The 23597-nt window shown below is 58.0% G+C and overlaps 3 protein-coding genes and 1 long non-coding RNA gene across 17 annotated transcripts; 2 read left to right on the forward strand and 2 right to left on the reverse strand.

The window, feature by feature from the left end:
• Positions 1 to 85: 85 nt before the first annotated feature.
• On the forward strand, positions 86 to 5534 carry ABHD14B (abhydrolase domain containing 14B). 3 transcript variants are annotated; one of them, XM_056804990.1, is made up of 4 exons: positions 86 to 292; positions 1183 to 1417; positions 3869 to 4110; positions 4638 to 5534. In XM_056804990.1, the coding sequence occupies exons 2-4, from the start codon at positions 1207 to 1209 to the stop codon at positions 4815 to 4817; spliced, it is 633 nt and encodes a 210-aa protein (XP_056660968.1). In that variant the 5' UTR covers positions 86 to 292; positions 1183 to 1206; the 3' UTR covers positions 4818 to 5534. The 3 variants fall into 3 exon arrangements, with proteins under 3 accessions (XP_056660968.1, XP_056660967.1, XP_056660966.1); XM_056804989.1 differs by having other exon boundaries at positions 1186 to 1417; XM_056804988.1 differs by having other exon boundaries at positions 231 to 353; positions 1186 to 1417.
• A 173-nt stretch (positions 5535 to 5707) lies between these two features.
• On the forward strand, positions 5708 to 20571 carry PCBP4 (poly(rC) binding protein 4). Of its 11 annotated transcripts, XM_056804978.1 has the most exons (16): positions 5708 to 5826; positions 6716 to 6881; positions 7189 to 7287; positions 14038 to 14115; positions 14264 to 14414; positions 15218 to 15241; positions 15342 to 15374; positions 15638 to 15754; positions 16566 to 16697; positions 16914 to 17042; positions 17669 to 17743; positions 17963 to 18007; positions 18211 to 18274; positions 18722 to 18774; positions 18997 to 19166; positions 19539 to 20571. In XM_056804978.1, the coding sequence occupies exons 4-16, from the start codon at positions 14081 to 14083 to the stop codon at positions 19846 to 19848; spliced, it is 1338 nt and encodes a 445-aa protein (XP_056660956.1). In that variant the 5' UTR covers positions 5708 to 5826; positions 6716 to 6881; positions 7189 to 7287; positions 14038 to 14080; the 3' UTR covers positions 19849 to 20571. The 11 variants fall into 11 exon arrangements, with proteins under 11 accessions (XP_056660956.1, XP_056660962.1, XP_056660954.1 ...); XM_056804984.1 differs by lacking the exon at positions 14038 to 14115; XM_056804976.1 differs by lacking the exon at positions 5708 to 5826 and having other exon boundaries at positions 6390 to 6881; positions 14062 to 14115.
• LOC130455479 (uncharacterized) lies at positions 14839 to 19000 on the reverse strand. The gene is made up of 3 exons (XR_008913463.1): positions 18185 to 19000; positions 16303 to 18090; positions 14839 to 15487 (listed from the first exon to the last, which is right to left on the reverse strand). It is a non-coding gene; the product is annotated as an uncharacterized LOC130455479 (long non-coding RNA).
• Positions 20497 to 23581, reverse strand: GPR62 (G protein-coupled receptor 62). Of its 2 annotated transcripts, XM_001380475.3 has the most exons (3): positions 22716 to 23581; positions 22516 to 22570; positions 20497 to 22360 (listed from the first exon to the last, which is right to left on the reverse strand). In XM_001380475.3, exon 3 carries the CDS (start codon positions 22281 to 22283, stop codon positions 21186 to 21188), a length of 1098 nt encoding a protein of 365 aa, XP_001380512.2. In that variant the 5' UTR covers positions 22284 to 22360; positions 22516 to 22570; positions 22716 to 23581; the 3' UTR covers positions 20497 to 21185. The 2 variants fall into 2 exon arrangements, with proteins under 2 accessions (XP_001380512.2, XP_056660965.1); XM_056804987.1 differs by lacking the exon at positions 22716 to 23581 and having other exon boundaries at positions 22516 to 22688.
• Between the last annotated feature and the right edge of the window lie 16 nt (positions 23582 to 23597).

The raw sequence follows: 23597 nt of genomic DNA on the forward strand, positions 1-23597 counted from the left end.
AACCCCACTTCCTTTGCGCAGGCTCTCCAGATTGGACCGGGAAGAGCTAGAGGAGGGGCCCAGGCCGGGCGGGTCCACGGGCTCCGCCTCCCCACCGCTATGCTAGCTCGGGTGCAGCCACCAGAGGGCTCGCGCGAGGGCCCGGGGCCCCTGCATCCTTTCGCTGGGGCGGGCCCCTGCCTCTGCCCCTGCCCTTTTCCCTGCTTCCCCGCCCACCCCAGCCCCAGGCCCTCCTGCCTGCACAATCACCCTGGCCCTGGCCCGCCTGCACACAGCCCTCTGAGCCCACCAGGTATCTCCTCGGCTCTTCGGTCCATCAGGCCTAGCTCTCTCCGACCTCCCTGAAGACCCAGGTCCCGCCTTACCCAGCCCCTCCTCCCCCAGTCCCCTGGTCACTTCCCACCCCCCACTGCACCCCAGGCCTTCCCAGCCCTCTCCTCCAATATCTGGTCCCCAAGTCCCTTGGTCTCACTCCACCCTGGTCCTTCCCCCACCCCAATCCTGAGGGCACCCAGCCCCGTGGCCTCTCTCCCCTCCCCCACACCACCCTGGTCCTGCCCCCCACTTTCCTCCAATTCCTGATCCCCTTCCTGCGCCTCCAACTCTCTGTCTTTTTCGGAACCCCTTTCCCACCCCCACCCCCAGGGCCTTCTCTGCCCTCCCTCCCCCTTGGTGGGGCCCCAGGCTGAACTTAGGCCAGAATGTGAGTCCTGGGAGGGAGGAGCAGTCTGTTGTGTCCTTGGCCACCTGCCAGCCCAGCTTGGGACAAGCAGAATCAGCAGCCATGATTTGTCCCAGAATAGGCCTGTGTGGCAGATGTACCTGTGTTCAGGGCCTTGGTGTGCCCTCCATTCAACAAGCATCCCCCCTTGGTGTTGGAGCAGCCCTGTGTCCTGAGCGTGGTGCAGGCAAACACCTGCGGCTTTGGGTTGGGCTTTGGAAGGAGGGGGCAGCCGTGTGGCTTCAGGGGCCCCAGTCAAACAGACCTCAGTCCAGCCTCATAAACTAATCGATGATCCTGGAGAAGTCCCCTAACCTCTGTCAGCCTCAGTTTCTTCAGCTGTAAACTAGGGGCGATCATGGTACCTTTCCTATGGGTCAGTTTCCTCTCTGTCCTAGGGCCTGTTGCTTGTCCCCCTCAGGTCCTCTTCACCCCTCACCCCCCTGTGCCCTGTGCCCCAGCAGAGCCAACACTGGAGGTGAAACATGACCAGTGTGCAGTCCAGTGAAGGCACCATCCCCGTGCTGGGGCAGAAGCTCTTCTACCGGGAGGCCCGGCCTGGTAGTGGGCAGAACCCTCGTCTCTCTGTGCTCCTACTCCACGGCATCCGCTTCTCCTCGGAGACTTGGCTTAAGCTGGGCACGCTGGACAAACTGGCCCAGGCTGGCTACCGGGCTGTGGGCATTGATCTGCCAGGTATGGCCCGGAGTTTCCTGGAGGAGGCAGGTTTAATGCCTTCATTCAGTGGGAAATGGGGGAGGGAGAAAGGGGAACCCTAGGTGGCTCTGGGTGCTGAATTCGAATGTTGTCAGAAGGTGAGATGAGTTAGAATACATTCAGTCAACAGGAGATACGAACAGTGATTAGGAAAACTGGAGTTCAAGACACAATTTTAGAACCTTCTAAAGAGATGTAAGCAGAGGCTCAAGAAGTCTTGTGTCTTGACTTCTGAGTCTGGAAAACACACACAAGTCTACACAGCTGCTATTTCCACCCACCCTGACGAAAGAGAAGGGACCAATTTTATGGAATGTCAAAGTTAGAGAGGACTTCAGGGATCATCTAGTGCAATTCCTTCATTTAAAGGATGATAAAATCAGGCCCAGAGAAGAGAACTGAAATTGTCTGTTTAAAAATTTTTGATCACTTCTGTCCCTTGTTTGGTTAAGAATCCCAACACCATCCTTCCTTTCCCCTAGTCAAAGCCGTGAAAGGCATCACCTCCCGTCCTTTAGCTTTTCTTTATGGTGTAACCATAAACCTTTAGGCTGTGCAGCAAATTGGATCTCATCTTGTTAGGTGTTCATCTAAGTCTTCATTTTTGCCAGTCTGCTTTCCAGTTTTCCCAGCTCTCTTGGTGGGATAGGGAGTTCTTCCCCAAGATTTTGTGTTTGGAGTTTATGAGGCCAGCTACCCTTTATTTTCCAGAGGAAGAAACCAAGGTTGAGTGACTTACCTAAGATCACATAGCTTGTAAGTGGCCAAGCTGTATTCAAGTCCATGTATTTGGATTCCAGATCATGTGTTCTTTCTGGTAGAAGACCTTCCCCTCTTTGGAATTTTCCAGTCCTATCATCCCCTTCCTAAGTCACCCTGTCCTACCACCCTGGTGTCATCCCTAACTCCTCTCTCATACTCATTCCACATGTCCAGTCTGTTGCCAGATCTTATCATTTGGATCTTTATAGCATCTCTCCTCTAGAATCCCCCTTTTTTTTTTACTTTTAAATTTTTTAAATAATTAATTTTTTAAATTCACATTTAAATTTCCTGTGGATAAAACCCTAGGCTGTGGGGCAACTGATCTTGGAACTAGGACTTGGATTCATGAGTCCAAATCCAGCCTCAAATATTTCCTAGCTGTGTGATCTTGGGCAAGTCTCTTAACCCCTTTTGCCCAAGTTTCTTCATCTGTAAATGAGCTATAGAAAAAAGTGGTTCCAGTATTTGGTGCCAAGAAAAGCCCAAATGGGATCACAGTGACTGCAAAAGAGACCCCCACCCCAGTGAAGAGGGCAGCACTCTTGAATGAAATAAAAATCTAATGGCTGTTTGCATATACAGATACCCAAGCCATTGTCTCCATGCAGATAATTTCCAGATCTTGTGTTCAACCCTAATCTCTCTCTGCTGAGCTGCCTTCTCATATTTCCAACTGGATGTCCCACATCCAGACATCCCCAACTCAAAGACCTGGCTGTCTTCTAGTGCCTGTTCTTGTTTTGTGTCCACAACTAAACCCCAACACAGTCATCTCCCAACTTCCCTCCTAGGCCAAGGGCACCTCTGTCTCCCATCTCCTAGGCTGGTACCACTCATGGCCAAATCTTGTCATTTCTACCTTCCCAACATCTCCCCCCTTTCTTCTCTCTTGGCCACCATCCTACTTCAGACCCCCATCACTTCTCACCCAGGCTACAGCCTTCTAATGGCTCTCCCTTTCTCCAGTCTCTCCCCCGTCTAATACACCCTCTAATTAGCTGCCAAATCACCCCTCCTTAACCCAGTGGCTTTCCGTGGCTGCCTGTTGCCTTCAGGATCTAATATAAACTCTTTTTGACATTTAAACTCTCTTTTTTTTAAACCTGGCCCCTTCCTACCTTTCCAATGTAGCACAATAGAGAAGATGCTTACTAAATGCTTATTCCCTTTCCTGGCCCATAGTAAGCACTTAATATTCTTATTTGATTTTTACAAGAACCTGGTAAGATAAATAAATTGATGCGGTCTCTATTTTACACATGGGACCAACGAGGCTTAGGAAGGTCACATCTTTACCAATGGTCACACAGCTAGTTAGTGGTGGAGACATAGCTCTATCCTCACTTTGAGGCCAACACACTTCTTGCTTTTTTTTTTAACTGTTACCTTCCATCTTAGAATCAATACTGTGTATTGGTTTCAAAGCAGAAGAGTGGCAAGGGCTAGGCAGTGGGGGTTAAGTGACTTGGCCAGGGTCACACAGATAGAAAGTAGCTAAGGCTACATTTATGTCTGTAATCCCTTTTAGCTCTAAATCCTAGCTGATACAAAATAGCTGATTGACCAGAGTAGGCTGGGAACAAAACAGTCAGGGAAGGTTTCTCGCAGTAGATGGATGAACCATTGGTTCTCCAGTTTACCTTCTCTCTCCTTCCCTTCCTCCAGGTCTAGGCCAGTCCAAGGAGGCATTGGCCCCCACCCCCATTGGAGAGCCGGCCCCCAGCAGCTTTCTGCAGGCTGTGTTGGAGGCCCTGGAGATGGGTCCCACTGCTCTGGTCAGCCCCTCTCTGAGCGGAATGTACTCACTGCCCTTCCTCGTCGCACCCAGCTCCCAGCTCCGTGGCTATGTGCCTGTCGCCCCAATCTGCACCGATACAGTCAGCCCCGCTGACTATGGCCGTGTTAAGGTATGTGTGCATGTGGGAAAGTGGGAAGAAACTGGGGCAAGAAAGCCCCCCGACCCTGGCAGGACGGGACCCCTGGGGCTGGTGACGACCGTCCCCTACTAAAGTGGAAGCTCCGTGAGCCGAGTCTTGGGGACTCCATCACTTACCGAGCACTTATTTTCTCCCCCACCTTGCCAGTGGGGAAAAGAAATCCCTTGTAACAAACAGGAAGAGTCAGTTATCCAAACACTTTCTTTTCCCGTGCGCCCTGCAAACTAGAGGCATCGAGGCAATAATTGTGGAATGTAGAGTGGGAAGGGGAAGGGCTGACCAGAGCTGGAGGACGCTAGCCACTCTGGGTCTGATCTTTATGGTCCCTTAATTAGGGTCCTGAGCCCCCGCCTGTGTTTCTCATCCAACTAGCCCACAAGATACGAGGGAGGCGGCCCTCCCGGGAGATGAAGTTAGGGTGAGGGGCTCTGGGGGTCGGGGGGGGGGTTTAGGACTGGTCCTCGATGGCTTCTCCACCCTTCCTCTGCTCCCCCCAGACTCCCACTCTGATCGTGTATGGGGACCAGGATCCCATGGGGGTGTCGAGCCTCAAGGACCTGCAGCACCTACCTAACCACAAGGTGATGGTGATGGCGGGAGCGGGACACCCCTGCTACCTGGACAAGCCGGATGAATGGCACTCGGGGCTCCTGGATTTCCTGAGTGGGCTCTCGTAAGGGCTAAGCTAGCCCAGGCCTACCCTGGACCCATCCCCTATTGATTAAGGGAGGAGGGATTGAGAGCCAAATCCCCGTCCCATTTACCCTGCTTTTCTGGCCTGCCTGTCTGCCTGTCTGTCTGTCTAGCGCTTGGTCTCCCGTCCTTCCTGTTTGGGAGCGGGAGGCCTGCTTTGGGTCTGTCTGCCTCTGCTTGGATGCTCGTCCTCTTTCTGGAACCTTCCTGTCTGCTGGGGGCCTGTCTCTCTCTTTCTCTCCCTCCTCCGAGCTCTGGGCGGATGAGAAGAATCAGAAAGAACGGAACACAAGGAAGGGATGGAAGCCACAGAGGGTAATTGGGTACTTGGGTGGCCGCCTCTCTCATCCCCCCAGCCCTTCCGAGCTCCTTCCCTTTTCCTCCCTCACGCCCCACTAGAAGAGTCCCTGCACACACCTATCCCCACGTGGCAGCGCCATCCTGGACCCACACGTACGCTTGCCAGGGAGGTCTCCAGGAGCAAAGGGGCTCCCTGGGACGGAGGGGAGCGTGCAGGGAGCGTGCAGGGAGCGTGCAGGGAGTGTGCAGCTTGGGGCCTCTCCTTAAGCAGACCCTGCCGGGGACAGGAGGGGATAGTAAGCAGCGGCCGAGGGGGGTCTTCCTCATGCCTGTCGCGTCTGCCTCTCGCTGCCCTTGAATCATGGGAAAGAAACAGAAAAATAAAGCATTCAGACGGTCAAGCCGCGCGTCCTTGTCTCAGCGGCTCCGTCCCCTTCCTCACGGCGGCAGCAGGCGGCCTTGTGACCCTGGTCTTCCTGTCCAGATGGAGGGTGGACTTGGGCTCTTCTCCACCCCCCTCCGAGGGCCCAGGAGGCTCAGCTGGGGGCAAGATCAGGGCACCCAGGATGATCCGCTTACCTTGCAGGGAATTTGCCAAGGCGGGAGGAGGGCTGTAAGGAAAACACTTGGAAGCCTTCAAGAACGTTTAGTTTATAGCCAGACCTGTGAATTCACTGGCCTAGGAAACTCCTGGTGAGGCTCTTCCCTCCCCCCAAGGGAGAGCACCTGCCTTACCTGCACAGGGTGGGGTGGGTTCAAGTGAGATATTGGCACCTCTTGGGCACATAATAGATGCCAGATAAATGCTTATTCCTCTCCCCCCGCCTTTTTTAAACCTATACTTTCTTAGTATCCATTCTAAGACAGAAGAGTGGAAAGTGCTAAGCAATGGAAGTTAAGTGACTTGGCCAGGGTCACACAGTTAGGACGTATCTGACGCCAGATTCGAACCCCTGACCTCCCATTTCCAGCCCTGGCTCTATGCACTGTGTGCCTCTTCCCTTTCCAAAAAAGGTCCCTTCATTCCCTGCTCCCTAATTCTGAGGCCCTTAAAGATGAAGTGATTTGCCCAATCTTTCAGTCTCATGATCAGTATGTGCCAGGGACGAGCCTTGAACCTCCTGACACAGAGGCCGCAGAGGCCGTCCATCCCCTGGACGATGAAGGCTCTTGAAATGTTTATTTTTATTGACAATGAAAAGGGGGGCATTTCCAGGAGAAACTGAGGCCGAGCGAGTTCTTTCCGGTCAAGGAGGAAAGGTGGGGCTCCCTTCTGGGACCCCTGGAAACAGGTCCACAGCCTTCCCGGGAGATGGAAGCCCCCCACTTCCCTTCTCCCCCTCCTCCCCTCGGTACACCCCAAACTCAGCGTTCCAGCCAGAGTGGCGGACACACACAGGGACTCCAGGCTCCTGGGAAACAGGTTTTGAATTTGGAGCACAAAGAGAAACGTGTCGCGGTTTAGGTCTAAAACCGTTCTGGGGGGGGGTACCCCCACGCCCCCACACCCATGCCCACGCCCAGAGCGGGGGACCAGAGAGATTCCTTGGAAATCCTCTAGTCCGAGTCCTTCCTTCTAAAGCTGAGGGAACTGAGGGCGAGGAGGAGAAATGGGAGAGGAGAAGAAGCCGCCCGAGGCAGCCAGGCAGGAGGCGCAGGCTGCTCCCTCCGAGGGGGTCAGAGGAGGATGGGAGCCCACAAGGGCAGGGAGCTGAGCAGGAAGGAGACAGTGGCCTGGACAGAAGCAGGTGGGTGCGAGGGAGGGGGCGCTGGGCATCCCTTGCCAGCCCGGACGGGGCATCCCTGGGGAGGGGGCAGCCCTGGCCTCCCTGGCATCTGGGCTGGGCTGGAGGCTAGGCTGCGGCATTGTTGGGGCCCTGGCGCCTTTATCTGCTGTAATCGGATCCCAGAGGGAGGGGAGGGGGCTGGGGGGAGGGGAGGGGCTGGCAGGCGGGCAGGCCGAGGGGAGGGAGGCTGGGCGAGGGGGGGGGCACACAGATTCCCGTGCTCCTGGCCCGGCTCGGGCTCGCCTGTCAAACACTTCATTGTTCGCAGCTGATGTCACTAGCAGTTGTGAGCGGCCGCCTCTCCCGGGGACAATGTGGAACTGAGAGGCCCAGCCACCCCCCCAGCGCTGCAGGACAGACCCCAGAGGTACCGGCAAGCTGGGCTGGGCTGGGCTGGGCCGGGCTGGGCTGGGCTGGGCTGGGCCGGGCCGGGGAGGGGAGGGGGAAGGGGCAGGGACCCTGGTTGGGGAGGGGAGGGACGGCACCCTGGGCTGGGCAGACGGGCAGGGGGCACCTCAGGCACCGGGCCCTGGGGGGGGGGGCACGAGAGACCCTCCTCCCAGCAGGTGACCCCGGGGCCCCGGCGGGCTGGGGCGTCCACCGCAGCCCCAAGCCAGGCCCTGGGGAAAGTTGGAGCCGGGGTGGGGGCCGTTGTTAGGGGTCCGGGTCTCGGGGGGGGGGGGGGGGGGGGAAGAGGCCGCAGTGCCGGACTTGGGGCTGCAGGGAACACACCCTGCTGGCCCCCGAGGGACAGGGCAGAACCAAGGGCGCTTGCGCAGGCGGGGCTGGGATGGGGGGCAGGGAGGGGTGGGCCCGGCAGGCCAGGTGCTGATTTGGTTGGTGTCCAGGGCCCTGCACCCCCCCCCCCCCCCCGGGTCCTTTGATTCCATCCCTCCGACTGTCTCTACCTCAGCTTCGTCATCCCACCCCCTGAGCCCCGGCTCTGCCTTCCATTCTAACACCCAGACACCTGTAATACTCACAGGCCAGCGCCCCCCCTCGGGCCCCTGGGTCCCATCCCCCACCCATTCTCGGGCGGCCTGGCCTGAGCTCTCCTGGCCCCCTGGACACCCTCCCTTTTTTATCCGAGGCCTCCTCTGGTCCAGCCTTGTTGACAAGCCCAGACCCCCACCTCGCCTCCCAGCCTCTCCTGGCTGCCCGGCCCTGGACCCCATTTCCTCCGGCCGAGTAGCCTTTGGATCCTGGGTGTCCAGCGTAGGGCAGGGATGGAGCTCTGGGCATCTTCCCCCGTTGTCTCTCCCACACCCTGGCGTCCGAGGCTCCTCCGGTCCTTTCCCCCAACTTTTGAGGTTTCCCAGCTTAACTTGGATTTGGCGGCCCCCCACCACGCAGGGCCCTGGCTAGCCCGAGCGAATGCAGGGAGGTGCCCGCCGCCGCCTGGTCCCCTCTGACTGCCATCTTATGACCTGTAGCATTTCAGGGCCCCGTTCTTGCCATTCCCCCTGAGGAAAGTGGAAGTAGCGTTCAGCAGGGGGGACCCTGGGCACCCAGAAATGCCAGGGCTTCAGCTCCCTGCCACCTCCATGCCTAGCCCTCCTAGGCTTGGCACCCTCACCCAGGCCACCCCACTTCTCCTCCCCGTTCCAAGGCGCCCGTCCTCTGGAGGAATAGCCTCCTTGAGGTCCCAGCTTCTACCCTGCCCCGGGGCCTGGATCCCCTACCTCAGATTCCCCCCAGAGGACACCCCCGGGCCCTGGCTGCCCACTGTCCTTACTCCCTTCCCCCAACAGCCCCCCTTCATCAGCATGCAGAGCCGGATGGTCCAAACACAAGGGGATTGTTCTCCCTGGTTGCTCAGAGAGGGGGGCCTGGTGGGGGGAGCCCTCGGCCCACACACCCCAGCCAGGCCCAGGCCAAGGCAGAGGGAGGGACGGAGGCAGACAGCCCGTGCGGAGACCCAGCCCTTCTGCCCCCTAGCTCCACGGCTGCCCCTTCTTCCAGCGCCTGATCCCTTAGCAGCCTCTCCCATCACAGTCCCGGCGGCTCTAGGTTGGCCCAAGAGAAGGCCACTTGGGTTGTGCATCAGACCTAGGCTCTAGGCATGGCTTTCTCCCTGCCTTGTTATGTGACCTTGAGCAAGTCATGGAATCTCATGGCCCGCGTCCTCCTCTATGAAACGGGGGGCATCGATGGGATCAGCCTTCAAGGCCGGAGGAGCCCCGAGATTTGTTTGAGTGAGATCACGAGCCCTTGGGCCACCCCAGGCCTGAGGGTGGCCCAAGCAGGAGGCACCCACTTCCCTGCCCCCCAACCCTTGGGATCCATTTCCTGCCCGCCAACGCTTGCCCTCAGCCTACTCCCTGTTTCTTGGCTCTTTCCTAGCCTCTCCCTCTCGTGTATGGGATAGTCTATCTCCTGTACGGGTTCGAGCCTCTCCCATCCATATGTTGGCTCCCGAGAGGGGAGGTGGGGGGATAAGGGCGCTCGAGACACCCAGGCCTTTGGTCTCCCCTCCACCCTCGGGAGTGCGGGAAGGAATCACCCGAGGATGGTCGGGTTAATACCCTAAAGAGCTTGAAGCATCTCTCAGGGTGTTCCGTCCCTCCCTACCTTCATGGCCTCCCTGTCTGGAGCTGAGCCCGAGACACAGACCTGAGAGCCAAGAGGCCAAGGGAAATGGCTTCGTGGGTCTGACCGGCCCTCCCCATCCCCCGGGGCCTGGGATGCGCCGGGCCCTCACTGTCGGGGGGTGCAGATGGAACAGCCATTTCTGGGAAAGTTCAGCGGAGAGAGGAAAACCGAGGCTCCAAAACCCTTATCTGGAGAGCCCAGGAAACGGGATCAAAGATGCAGAGCCAAAACGCACCTTAGAAACCATCCAGTCCAAACCCCCTCATTTTACCCAAGAGGAAGTCAAAAGTTACTTACAAATTACCCAAGGTAACAGGGAGGGAGTGGCAGATAGGATTTGAACTCGGGTCTTCTAACCCTCCATCCAGAGCTCTTGCCACCGGGCCACCGGGCCACTGGATAACCCATAATGGTCAATTCTCCCCAGTTCCCGGATGGTAGCTTCAGAATGTTCTCTATTCCCATTTCTGAATATTGGGAGAAAACGATGACTTGTTCTTTCTTCTTTCATGAATTTTATCGTTGATGAATAATGAAGTCTGGTTAAAGAAGTGTTAGTTGGACACAGAAAAAATAGCAGTGGAGGGTTCCATAAATAACTGTAATGACAACTAATTTAGAGGATTCTTAGCCATGCAGACCAATATATATATGTGTGTGTGTGTGATTACATATATATATATATATGTGTGTGTGTGTGTGTGATTACATATATATATATATATGTGTGTGTGTGTGTGTGTGTGATTATATATATATACATATATATATATATATATATTTTTTTTTTTTTTAAGAATCCATTGGGCTAGTGAGGGGCGGTGTGCCGGCCCATTCCCCACTTTTCCTCTGCCCGAGGGACTTCCTCCGATGCTTTCCCCCTGGGCCCCCCGGTTTTCCGTGGTCCTAGCAGAGGGCCCGAGGGCACTGCCTGGCCTGACTGGGCCCAGGCTCCATAGAGTGGGGTCCTGAGCCCGGCAGGAGCTAGGAGGCGGCCTCTGGGAGATGCTAAACAAGAGCCGGGGAAAATCACTCCAGTCAAGGCCAGCCCAGCTCAAAGCAGTTGCCAGTGGCCGGGCGTCCCTGGGGCTGGTGAGGGGTGTGAGGCTGGCAAAAGAGGAGTTTGGGGAAGGGGGCCTCCGAAAGGAATCCGGGGTGAAGAGCTGCCTCCAGGGGCCGGCCTGAGCCCTGCAGCCAAGCCCAGAAGCCCACCCTGACTCCAGGCCAGGGATCGGCCTCCTTCTGGAGCCTGAACGGAAGGGGATAGACTCCAGAGAGGGAGAGGGAGGGAATCCCTCCATGGGCCCTTTGGAGTCAACCCACCCCCACTCCCTAGCCCCAAGAGCCTTCTCCCCCCCCCTTCCCGCCCCGCTGGATTGTTCTGCCCTAGAACAAAGCCTGGGTGGACACTCAATCTGAGAGGGAGGGGGGCTAGCTAAGCCCCCAGCCCTTTGCTAGGGCAGCTGTCACGGGAGAGAGACAGCTGGAGGGGGGAGGGGCAGGCATGGAGGGGGAGGGGAAGGGGGGGTCAGGCTGCTTACACAGCTGTCACCCCTGTGCCCCATCCGGCTGCGGGGGTGGGGAGTGGGAGTGGGAGAAGGCTAGAGGAACAGGGGGCGCTGGGGGCTTGGGAGGAGACCCTGGGAGCTGAGTCCGTGGGGGTCGGGGGCCCATGGGGAGAATTTCCTAGACAAGCGGAGAGTGGGAGCGAGATCCGGGGTCTCTTGCCGACAGGGGAGCTATAAAGGGGGAGCTGTGCCCCCCAAGTCCCCGAGGTGAGGGTGAGGTCAGTCTGTCCTGACGCGTGGCAGCCACATGGCCCTGGGCAGAGGCCCAACGCCCACTGTCACCCTGCCCGACCTGGCCAGAGCAATAAATAACTGCCGAAAGCTAGGCCTGGAATGACTGATAAGCAGTGGGCCCCCACGTCCCAAGGGCCCTGAAGGAGCTGGTCCCGCGGGGCCTGCCCTCCTGGAGAGGGTCCACCCTGAAAGATCCCAGATCCTGTCGCGGCCAGACTCGAGGTTCCTAGATGAGGGAAGCGCCCAGAGAACGCAAGGCAGGGAGGGCAGGGATGGAGAGAAGGAGCAAGCCCGGGCCATTTCTCTGAGCCCTCCCCATCCCGTCCTCTGGCCCTCGGGGGCCCCAGCCTGGGAAGGGGGACCCCCCCAGGAGGCCACTGGGCCGCCATCCATTACATTGTGAAGTCTGGCCCGTACCTGGGGGCAGGAGGGTAAGATACAAAGAACCAGATCTGTGGAATGGCTCCCTTGGATGAGAGGCCCGGTGTGAGAAGGACGGGGTCTGGCGGACCAGACATGAGGCTCTGGTTGGATTTGACGGGTCAGAGCTCAGGGTGGGTGACTAGAGTTAGGGTTCGGTCTGGGGGCTGCCTTCTCCGCCACCCCTGGGAGCTGTGACTCCCTCGCCGGCTGTGTTCACCTCACCCCAGGGCCCTCGGCTGTCTTAATCTTCGGGCTGCTTGGTTTGTTTCAGGGGCGGGGGCTTGGCCAAGGCAGGCTGGGCAAGGATTTCCAAGCAGGATTAAGGTCCAGGATTAAAGCTGGGGGGGGGGCAGGACTTGGGAGGGGCAGGTGGCCAGGAGGGGCTTTGAACAGTTTAATCCTGGCCTTATGCTCAGCCCATCTTTTTCGGGGGGTCTTGGTAATAGTATTAATCACCCGACATTTATACGGCGCTCTCTGCTCCTCTCCAGAAGTACTTCTAGATTTCATAGTTTGATGGGGTGATAACGCAGTCAGTAAACCTTTATTAAGTAGCCTCCATGTGCCAGGCACTGTGCTAAGTGCGGGCGATGCCGAGAAAGTCAAGAGACAGTCCCTGCCCTTGAAGAGCTCCCAGTCTAATGGGGAAGATGACGCATCAACAACCAGGAACAAAGATCTAGAGAGGGGAAATTGTCATGGAGGGAAGGTCCTGGCTTGAAGGGGAACTGGGGAAGGCTTCCCATCTGAGGTCCGGGGGAGGCCCCAAGCCAGTGGTCCAAAGTCACCCGATGAGTTAGGGCTAGAACCACCGTCTACTGACCCACAGGCGAGGATTTCTAACAACATGGCCTGGACCTGCGACTTCTTTGGTCTAGGGAGGTCATCAGAAATCACCAAGAAGGGGCAGCGGGGTGGCTCAATGGATAGAGAGCCAGGCCCAGAGATGGGAGGTCCTGGGTGTAAGTCTGGCCTCAGACACTTCCTCACTGCGTGACCCTGGGCAAGTCACTTAACCCCTACTGCCTAGCCCTTACAGCTATTCTAGGGAGGAAACTCCCTCTACTAAGGCACCGTTTATGGTCGAGTTACCTAGACCTCTGTGAGGCTCCGTGACTTGTCCAGCCTCACAGTCAGTAGATCAGAGGAGGGACTTGAATCTAGCTCTTTCCGGCTATACAGCCAGCTTTTTATTCAGCACACCACACGGCTGGTCAAACCAAATCATGAGGCAGGACATAGATTTCCTCCTATAGTTGCATTAGTTGTTTTTTTTTTTAAGCCCTAGACTAGGAACCCAGAGATTTGGGTTCTAGAAAATGGGTGAAGCCCTCACCAGGTGGGGGAGATAGAGGAGGGTGGGTGGCAAGCCCTGCATTTATAGAATTCCCATTGTGGGGGAGACCAAACCCAAAAGTTGTACCTCAGTGCGGCGGGCAAGAGACTTGCTCCAAGGCTTGTAGGTTGAAGGAATGAGTTTAGGTTGGGGTGCCCTAGGAGGGCTTCACAGAGGAGGTGGTCTCTGAGCTGTATTATGAAGGATGAAGAAGATGGAGAAATAGATAGGAAAGCATTGCAGGACATGTGCAAACAAAGATGTGGAGGCAGGAAACCTGGAATGCGTGAGAGAGAAAGAGGGATCATACAAGGGGGAGTGGGAGAGGGAGATCTAGAAGTTGGAGCCCTATCACAGAGGGCTTCCCACCAGGCTGAGGAGTTTGGATTTTATCCAGTAGGCTTTAGGGAGCTCTGGAAGGATCCTGAGAAAAGAGCCAATGGGAGTCCCATAAGTGATGCTAGTTATTGGTAGAATGGCTCCCACCTCTAACTATTTGGTTAAAGACTCCACGTGTCCTGCCTTTGGAAGGTTGGCAAGAGCACCTATCTTGGGAATATGGAAAACACAACCCCTCCTGTCAGTGCTAGGGATTTCCCCAATTCCCCTCCTCAGCGATGGTCATCAGAAATCACCAAGAAGGGGCAGCGGGGTGGCTCAATGGATAGAGAGCCAGGCCCAGAGATGGGAGGTCCTGGGTGTAAGTCTGGCCTCAGACACTTCCTCACTGCGTGACCCTGGGCAAGTCACTTAACCCCTACTGCCTCGCCCTTACAGCTATTCTGCCTTGGAACCAATACACAGTATTGATTCTAAGATAGAAGGTGAAAGTTTGGGGGGATTTTTTTAAAGTCACTAAGAGGTGATTCTACCATTAGTCTGCCCTGATGATGATGGCACTAGTAGGAAGCATTATTATATGTCGTGGTTATGATATGTATAATCATCTCTCACAATTCTACAGAGCTTTACATCTGACAAAACTCAGTTTTGTCTCCTTTCATTTCATGCTCACCAACTCCCGGGAAAGGCTACGAGAGAGGTAAGGCCAATCTAGGGCCAGAGCCAGACTGAGAATGGGTTTGCTGACTCCCCAAGGACGCCCCCTTTCCGTTGCCCTGAGGCTTGGCACCAGAATGGAAGGGGCCCGGGGAATCCTCTGCCATCTTCTCTCTCCTGTGCCATTGTAGAGCCGGCGGCCATCAGGCCAGGTGGATGCACTGTCGGGCCACCTCCTTGGTGGCAGTCTCCCCAGACAGGATGAGTGGCTCTGACCCAGGGCTCGAAGAGGAGCCGGAGCTGAGCATCACCCTCACGCTGCGCATGATCATGCACGGAAAGGCAAGGCACTGTATTGACTCGGCGCTGACTGTGTGCGAGGCAGGGACTGTCCGAAGAGCCAAAAATACAAATGTTGCAAAAAAAGAAAAGTCAGCCCCCCCCCCCCCGGCAGAGAACTGGCCTTCTGGGGGGAGGACCACACTTCACAGGGAGCTGAAAAGTGAGAAGAGGGCAAGATGAAGCTCCCCTGGCGTGGGGGCAGGATGTTGAAGGAAGCACCCCCAAGAGGGGAATAATGGTTGGCCAGCCTCTGCCCCTTTCCAAAATGGAGGTCCTGGAAGGAAAGGTCCAGTTTGGGGGCAAGGGAATAGGGAGAATGGGCCAGGGGAGAACATCTGGGAGCTGGCGGGTAGGGAGTGTTGGATGGGCCAGAAGAACAAACAGCAGCATCATTTCAAAATCAATACATCAGAAGTGGGAGGGCTCTTGGAGACCATCTCTCTTATTTTACTTGGAGAAACTGAGGTCCAAAGGAGGGGTAGGGTTTGTCCCAGGTCCTAGAGTTACCAACGTTCTTCTTTTGGGGAAAATGGAAGCTGGGGGTGGAGGTGGGACACCCATGGACTGGGACTCTGAGGGGCTATAGGGCTGGGGTAGCATTGTGGTTCCAGAAGTCAAAACACCCCAGATCTACTACAACAGACCAGACTTTTTTCAATTGATTACTAAGGCCTGGTTAGACTCTAGGTGCCTCAGTGCTAATAGGAGGGAAGAGAGAAACTTGGTGCCCAGAAATAGGGGATGGCTAAGAGAGAGGGAGGTCGGAGCTTCTCTGATCCAGGCTTGTCCCCTTGTGTTGACAGGAGGTGGGCAGCATCATTGGAAAGGTAAGTGATGGTCATCATCAGCCTTGAGGGTCCTGGTACCATTCCCTCCGTGCCGGCCGGAGCAGGGGATTGTACTTTCCTTTCTTCCTTCCTTTCACAGAAAGGGGAGACGGTAAAGAGGATCCGAGAGCAGGTGAGTAGCTGAGAGTACCGGAGCCTGAGAGCCTCCAACTTTCCCACCTCTCTGGGGTGAGGACAGACGGACACACACAGCCGTCCTTCTCCAGGGCTGGAAACAAGAGGCTCCTGAAGAGAAAAGAGGGATTTCCCAGTCTCTGTAAAGGGGTGGGGGAGGAGTGGGGTTCAAGGGCAGAAAGGGCGCTTCCTGCCTCCCTCCTGGTGCTTTGGCCCTTGCTGCCCTTGTCCTGTCGTCCTTCTTCCCTCCCCCCACTCTAGAGCAGTGCCCGGATCACAATCTCAGAGGGCTCCTGTCCAGAGCGGATCACCACCATCACTGGCTCCACGGGTGCCGTCTTCCATGCTGTGTCCATGATTGCCTTCAAACTGGATGAGGTGGGCTACTGGGATCCAAGGTCCTGGGGTTTCTCTGTCCCACCTCCCTCCATCCCAGAGTTGGGCGCTGAAAGATCTGAATTATGAGACCCAGACTGAGAACTAAATTAAGGAGACAAGGGAAGGAGCTAGAGAGACACGGTCCCTGGTGTGATGGGGGAGCCTGTGGTAGAAGGGGAGGACAGTCCCTATCCTCTGGGTTCCTTGGTCTTAGAAGGAAGAAGCCCACCCTTCCTGGAGCCCCTGGCCTGTAAGGGAAATCAAGTCTACCTTTCAGGAGCCCTTTGTCTAAAGGAGAGATAGACTACTTCCTCCTTATTCTTTATTTTTTTAAAACTCTAACCTTCTGTCTTAGAATAAATACCACATATTGGTTCTACGGCAGAGGAGCAGTAAGGGTTAGGCAATGGGGATTCAGTGACTTGCCCAGGGTCACCCAGCTAGGAAGAATCTGAGGCTAGATTTGGACCCAGGACATCCTGTCTCTGGGCCTGGCTCTCTGACCTCTAAGACATCTAGCTGTCCCCACACTATTCTTTTAAAACTACCTGAGCAATGTCAATCTATGTATATGGTCCTGAGTGCTTTGGGCTCCAGGGGATGAGCAGTAGGAGGGCAGGGATTGAAGGGGAGAATATTCTCCAGAGAGAGCTTCCTGGAAGAAGGAATTGGATTGAATGAATGGATTGCATTTTCAAAAGCTGAGGAGAGATGGAGAATAAGGGAAATAATGAAGCCTGGAGATGAAGTATGTGTGTATATATATATATTTGGGGGGGGGTGGCTGACTAATCCCCTCCTTGTTCTCTAGGACCTATGTACAGGCCCCCCAAATGGTGGCAGCATCTCTAAACCCCCAGTTACCCTTCGGCTGGTCATTCCAGCCAGTCAGTGTGGTTCCCTCATTGGGAAGGCAGGGACCAAGATTAAGGAGATCCGGGAGGTATGGAAGCCCTCTTGGGGTAAGTCCAGGGAAAGGTTGGCTTTCCCAGCCTTGCCCAGGGTGATGTCTCTCCCTTTCCACTCCTACGAACCCCATACCTACCAAGGGGAAGTCCAGGGGTCACGACCTCCCAGAATGGATAGGCTGGGCAGAACACTCCCTTCCATTCCCATCTCAGACAGCAAGAGTCTGAGTCATTCCTTTTCCCTGCCCTAGACTACAGGGGCTCAGGTCCAGGTGGCTGGAGACCTGCTTCCCAACTCTACAGAGCGGGCAGTCACCGTTTCTGGTGTCCCCGATGCCATCATCCTCTGTGTGCGCCAGATCTGTGCAGTGATTCTAGAGGTACTGGAGGGAGGGACCCTCTTTGTCCTCCCCACCACCCCCACAGCCTCCTGGGGATTGCTGCTGGTTGTGTTGTGAAAACAGCAGACTGTGGGCATGGCAACCAGAGAGGCCTTGTCAGAGGTCCTGATTGGGGTGTGGGGAATGGGGGAGGCAGCTAGATGGCTGATGAGGTCCCAGAGAGTGAGAGTGGGACATTTCTGAGCTAAGTCTGAGGACCAGCTCTTCCGCACCCAGGACTGAGGCCAACAGCTCTTCCCTTACACCCGTGGCGTGGGGTTGTGGTGGGTGCTGTAGGACAGGACATTGAAGGGGAGGAATATGGCATAGGGAGGGGGGTGTCTCTGAATTGTCCTAGGTTAGGGGCGGGCATGGTCGGGGAACATCTTAGAAAAGTTCATAGAGGTTGGGGTTGTGCCTGTGGGAGGATACTGGATAAGTCAGTAGGAGATTAAGTGGGGTATTGGGGTTAGTAGGGAACTCAGTGAGGATTTAGGGATCAGTGAGGTTTTGAGGTATAGCAGGGTAATTGGCAAAGCATTGGGGAATCGTTAAATGTCATGGGGGGGTCAGTTGGGTATGGTCACTGGGGACCTTGTCCAAATACCCCTCCCCATCCCCTCCAGTCCCCTCCCAAAGGAGCTACCATCCCTTACCACCCCAGCCTCTCCCTGGGCACCGTCCTGCTCTCCGCCAACCAGGTAACAAGGAGGGGGTACAGTGGAGGGGGGGTACAAGGGGAAGGGAGATCTGTGCTGTGGGTCCAAGGAATGGGGTGGGGGTAGGGAACATGCTTGGATTCCCCAAATATCCCCTCCCTAGCCTGAGCATCTTGCCCCCACTACCCCAGAGAGATGGAGAGGCAGAGAGAAAAGGAGGTTGGCTGTTACCATGGTAACTGCCACCCTCCCCCCACACAGGGTTTCTCTGTTCAGGGCCAGTATGGGACAGTGACTCCAGCAGAGGTGAGTGGGGCCAGGCCCCCTTACCCCTGCTCTCTCCTTGCCTTCCATATTCTCTCCCCTTCCCCGAAGTCGGGCCTGGCAGGCTGGCAGAGGGAAAATGGATTAAGGCTGGGCCATGGCCAGGGGTGGGGGCAAGATCAAGGGCTCGAGGCAGGCCAGGGGGACAGCCTTGCTTACCTCCCTTTCCCTTCTCCTCGGCTCAGGTCAGCAAGCTCCAGCAACTGTCAGGCCATCCTGTACCTTTTGCTTCACCCAGTGTGGTGCCAGGTAAGCCAGTGCCTCTTGGGGCTGGGAGAAGGGCCAGACGCCTTGAAAAATAGGGTTCGCCCAGCTTCTGGACACACGTCAGTCCCGGGCTTGGCAGCTGCACGGGACCTTGGAGTTTTCTGCTCCCGCTTCCCATTTTACAGAGGGCACGCCCAGAAATGGGGAAGGGGCTGGCCCAGATCCCCTAGATGGTGAAGTAGCGGAGGAGCCCATCAATCCCGAAGCCGGCCCTCTTCGGGCCCCAGCTAAGCTGTAGGGTCTCTGTCAAGAGGCCGCATGGGATAGCGGGAGGGACGGTCACAGGAGGGGATGTGGGTCCTGTGGGTCTCAGCAATGGGCTTCCCAGGATCCCCCGAGGCCTTGGGTCAGGGCTGGAGTCAAGTGACTCGGCCGGGATGCCCAGGCTGTGCCCGGCCTTTGAGGTCAAGACTCTCTTCTCTCCTTTAGGCCTGGATCCCAGTGCCCAGACCAGCTCCCAGGAATTCCTGGTTCCCAATGACGTGAGCCCAGTGTGGGCAGGGGGGCTGGGGGTGGGGGCGGTGGTACCTTGGGAAATGGAGAGATGAGGATGGAGCCTGAGGGTCAGGGCTCTAGTGCTTCTCGGTCCCATTTCTGTCCGGCCCGGCGGGGTCTGGGGAGGGGAGGCAAGGGAGGGGGAGAGGCTGCCCTAATGCCAGCCTGGGTCCAAGGTGAAGGGCTGACCGCCGCTCCGTCTCCTATAGCTGATTGGCTGCGTGATCGGACGTCAGGGCAGCAAGATCAGTGAGATCCGGCAAATGTCGGGGGCGCACATCAAGATTGGGAATCAGGCGGAGGGCTCCGGGGAGCGGCACGTCACCATTACGGGCTCCCCGGTCTCCATCGCCCTGGCCCAGTACCTCATCACTGCCTGGTGAGCCTTGGGAAGCAGGAGGGGGAATGAGGGGAGCCCCTGGGGAAGGCAAGAAGCCCCGGGGCATCTGGCCCCTGCCGGGATGGGGCCGTGGCCAGGCTGACTTTGTCTCTCCCTTGCCGCTCCCTCCATCCTCTCGGTTCTCTCTCTCCTCGTCCGGCCTCCTTCTTCATGCCGTCTTCCCAGTCTCTGCTCTGCCCTTGGGGCCCCTCTGCTCTCCTGCTCTCTTCCCACCCATCCCCCCTTCTCTCATCTGGTCGTCTCTTTGGCACCTCTGCCTCTCCCGTCCCTCGCCTGGCACCTGCCCTCCTTTCCCATCTCTTGTGTCTCCTTAGTGCCCTCCTGACGTCTCCCTTCTCTGCCTCCCTCCAGTTTAGAGACGGCCAAGTCTACCTCAGGAGGGACGCCAGGCTCGGGTACTGCAGACCTGTCAGCCCCCTTCTCCCCGCCCCTGGCCCCGTCACCAGCCCTGACCGCCCTGCCTGCGGCCCCTCCCGGCCTTCTGGGCACCCCCTACGCCATCTCCCTTTCCAACTTCATCGGCCTCAAGCCCGTGCCCTTCCTGGCTCTGCCCCCGTCCTCACCCGGGCCACCTCCCAGTGGCCTCACTGCCTACACCGCCAAGATGGCAGCTGCCAATGGCAACAAGAAGTCAGAGAGGCAGAAGTTCTCCCCTTACTAAAGCCAGGGAAGGAGCCTGGAGCCGGGAGCCAGGGAGCGACACCGCAGGGCGGGAAACAGCTCTGACTCCTGCTCCTTGGGAGCCCCATCCTGCTTATCCTCGACCCCCACCCCAACACATACACACTAGGGGCCAAGGCAGTTCCCTAGCCCTGTTGACACCCATACGCATGGATTTTAGGGCCCCCTTGGCCTCCGCTAGTGCCGTCCAACCAGGATCTCTTATCTCAGGCCAAGCTGTGGGGTGGGGGGGAGGTGCTGACCCAATTCTAGGAAGCCAGAGGGAGATGGCAGAGACAGTTATGTAGCCCCCAAACAACTGCCTGCCCAAAGGGGACGACCCCTTTCCCTTTCCCTGTCTCCTGCTCCTCCCTGGCTGGGATACGGGACATCCCCGGGGAGAGAAGACCCTCCAGTGCCTCCCTTTCTGAGGGGCTCACTCACACAGGCCCCCCACATCCTGCAGGGAATGAGAGTTCCAAGAAGGCTCCCCCCTGTTTTCCACCCACATAGGGCTCCTGCTGCTTAAGCAACACTCTCTTGACTGGAACAGGCTGGTGGGGTAGGGGCATAGTGGGGGGGTGGGGTAGGGGCCAGGATTGGGGGGCACTGCCAGGCAGCTGGGGGGGGGAAGGGGGGGAGGGGGGACGGGCGCGCTCTCAGCAGCCAAGACTCTGTACAGTTTTTTTCAATCCAGTTTTTGAATAAATATTCTCAGTGACCCGGATGTCTCCAGTTTGAATTGGGGAAAGGGCAAGGCTAAGGGGAAGGTGGGGCTGAAGTCATCTTTAAGAACACACTTCCCAGGCCGTCCTCGTGGCCCAAGGACGGTCCTTGGCTGAGGGCCACCGAGGAGGATGCATCCGCGCCTTGAGACGGACCCCCATCCTCCTCCGTGTCCCCAGCCCAGCCCAGGGATTCCTGGTCCTGCAGTCTTGGCCCCGCCGGCCTGGCTTCTTCTGCTTCTCCCAGCCATTGATCCTCTGGGTGCCAGGGACTGACTTCAAGGTCGTCCCGTCCAGGCTCCTGCGCCAGCCGCTGACTCGTTCCTGGAACATGCTGGAGGCAGCCCTGACCCAGAGAAGGCTCCGCTCCCTCCTTGGGGCGGTCCATCGGGCCGCGAGGGAAATGGGGGTGTGGGCCCAAGTCTCTGACTCCCTCACCCGTCCCCCATGGCCAGGTTCGGCAAAGAAGGGGCTTTGTGTGGTGCCAGGGAAGGCCCGGGGCCAGACTAAAGGAGAGCGCGGACACAGCGCGAGAACCCTGTGACTGCCGGGGGGTGCCTGCCATCTCCACTACGGCAGGATCTCCTCCTCGCCCCCCGCCCCCGGCCCCCTTTCAGGTGGGCTCCCCGTGGGCCGGGCCGGGCCCCTCTGCAGTCATCGTGCTGGCTTCCTGGCCGGCAGACGGATCCAGGGCCGGGCTCTCTGGGTCTCCCCGGAGGAGCTTCAGGAAGCTTTGGGGGAGCCAGGCTCCCGGGGGGCAGTGCCAGGGGCCTGGCACTGCTTGGAGCCAGGCTCGCGCCAGACGGCTCAGCTCCTCGCGCACGGGCCGCTGCAGGAGGCCATAGAGGAAAGGGTGGGCGGCGAAGGAAGAGTAGGCCAGCCAGGTGAGGGCCACCTCCACGCCTAGGCTCCACCGCCCGGGCAACAGACACGCGGCAAAGAAAGGCAGCCAGCAGCCAAGGAACTGGCCCACGACCAGCGCCAACGTGAGGGCCGCCTTGCCCCCCACCAGGTGGGGACTGGCCAGCCGGGGTGGCAGGATGGACAGACGGCTGTCCAGGGAGTCCGAGCGGGGCCGGGGGCCGGGCGCAGGGGGGGGTGGGCGAAGGGCCGCCAGTCTTGCCACGCGGAAGATGCTGCCATAGGAGACGAGGAGGAGCAGAGCAGGCAGAGCAAAAGCTACGATGGCCCAGAGGGGCCGGAAAGGTCCTGGGGGCCCAGCCACCAGGGAGCAGTTTGGAGAAGGCCGACCCAGGAGGGAGAGCCCCCCCAGGAGGCCAGACACCCCCCAGACGACCCCCAGCACCAAGGCCGGCGGGGGCCGGGGCCGCGGCCTCAGCGGGTGCAGGATGTAGCGGTAGCGCTCCAGGCCGAGAGCCGCCAACGTCAGCGTGCAGGCCGACACCAAGGTGGCCGTAACGAAGCGGGCAGCTCTGCACTGGCCCCGGCTCAGGTACACCGTGCCCAGGCCTGGGGGCGCCGCAAGCAGGCCCAGGGGCATCACAGAGGCGGCGGCCAAAAGGTCCACCAGGCAGAGGTGGGCCAGGTAGATGGCCTTCCGGAGGGCAGGGGTGCGGAGGACGACCGCCAGTACGGTTCCGTTGCCCAGAAGGGTCACCACCTCCAGAAAGGCAGCCGGGATGAGCCCCACCAGGCGGGACGACGGGGACCCTGCCCCCAGTGTCTCATTTAGCTCAGTCCTGTTGGCCATCTGCCCCCGCGGGCTATGCCATGGCCCCGGGCATCCAGGTGGCCGGTGGGAGCCCCAGTATCCGTGGCGACATCAAGCTGGGCCCCAGGAGGGAAAAGGAGAAAAGACAGCGCTGAGTTCCAGGCCTGTGCCTTGGCCCGTAACTGGGGAGACTGACGGGAAGGTGGTGCCCCCCCAAAAGCTCTGGAGATAGTCATGGGGTCTGGTTTCAGGATTCAGTTCTGGTACTTACAGAGCTCCATGACGTGGGACAGATGTCCGACTTCTCTGAGCCTCGGTTTACTTCTCTGTAAAATGAAGGGAACAGACTAGGGGGTCTCCAGGGGGTCATTTGGGTCTCAAGCCGATGATGCTGTCGGTCTCCTCGACCCATCCATCCCTCGTCCCTGAGCCCACCCTCCCGTTCCCCAAGGCCCGCTGGGAAGATCTCACCTCAGCCCCTGCCCAGGAAGAGGTAGGGGGGAGCCAGAGCTGGCGCGTCCCTGGGGGCCGCCGTCTTGCCCGGGCACACAATGAGGAAGGCCAGCCCCGGGGGCTCATCTTCGCCCCCCTCTACCCAGGGCTGCGGCTGCTCTTCCCCGGAGATGGTACAGGCTGTCACTCTTGGAGCTGCCCTTTAAAGAGCACCCGATCCCGAGGGGGGGGGGGCTGGGGAGGCCACCCCTGGGTCCTAGCAGCAGCCTGCTTGCCCTGGATTGCAGCAGCAGCAGATGTTCTTCTGAGGTCTGGGTCACTCTCTGGGGTGAGGGGCACAGGTTGGTCTGGGCATCAAGAAGAGAACCACAGACCCCCAGGATCTGATGGGTCCCCAAGACGCTTGGCATGCCCAGGCCACAATGCACTACTCAAGTGGTTATCTGCCTTCACTTGGAGACCTAGAGTGATGGGGAGCTCATTCCCTACCAAAATAGCTAGAACATTTCCCCTTCAATTGAATAGAAATCTAGCCCCCTGTAACTTCCTGTGGCTGCCTTTAATTCTGTTTTCTGGAGTCAAGAAGCCCAAATCAGGAGGGCTCCTTGCAGGGGACAACCCTCAGATGCCTGAAGCCAGCCCCCTGAGCCTTCTCTTCTCCAGGATAAGCCTCCCCAGGCCCCCCACCCGTCTGGTCACCCTCCCTCCCTTAACTTCACCCTAGCCCCCTCTGCCTCTGACACCCTGTCATCTCCATAAGATGGGAGAGTCATTCCTGTTGGCTCTTCCCAAGGACGGCTGGAGGATCCCATGCAAGGGGCCCCGGCCCGGCGTCCTGGGCATCGCGTGTCCCCCATCACGCCGGCCATGGGAGAGAGAGCAGGAAGGCCCGGCCTCTCT

Source organism: Monodelphis domestica, chromosome 7, assembly GCF_027887165.1.
Source record: "Monodelphis domestica isolate mMonDom1 chromosome 7, mMonDom1.pri, whole genome shotgun sequence".
NCBI classification, from domain to species: domain Eukaryota; kingdom Metazoa; phylum Chordata; class Mammalia; order Didelphimorphia; family Didelphidae; genus Monodelphis; species Monodelphis domestica.

Bases quoted from the DNA above. Each gene is read 5' to 3' on its own strand.
- ABHD14B (XM_056804990.1), top strand. From the start codon at position 1,207: ATGACCAGTGTGCAGTCCAGTGAAGGCACCATCCCCGTGCTGGGGCAG. The intron at 1,418-3,868 runs GTATGGCCCGGA...CCCTTCCTCCAG, and splicing joins TGTGGGCATTGATCTGCCAG to GTCTAGGCCAGTCCAAGGAG. The intron at 4,111-4,637 runs GTATGTGTGCAT...TGCTCCCCCCAG, and splicing joins CTGACTATGGCCGTGTTAAG to ACTCCCACTCTGATCGTGTA.
- PCBP4 (XM_056804978.1), top strand. From the start codon at position 14,081: ATGCTCACCAACTCCCGGGAAAGGCTACGAGAGAG. The intron at 15,242-15,341 runs GTAAGTGATGGT...TTCCTTTCACAG, and splicing joins TGGGCAGCATCATTGGAAAG to AAAGGGGAGACGGTAAAGAG. The intron at 17,043-17,668 runs GTACTGGAGGGA...CATCCCCTCCAG, and splicing joins TCTGTGCAGTGATTCTAGAG to TCCCCTCCCAAAGGAGCTAC.
- GPR62 (XM_001380475.3), bottom strand. From the start codon at position 22,283: ATGGCCAACAGGACTGAGCTAAATGAGACACTGGGGGCAGGGTCCCCG.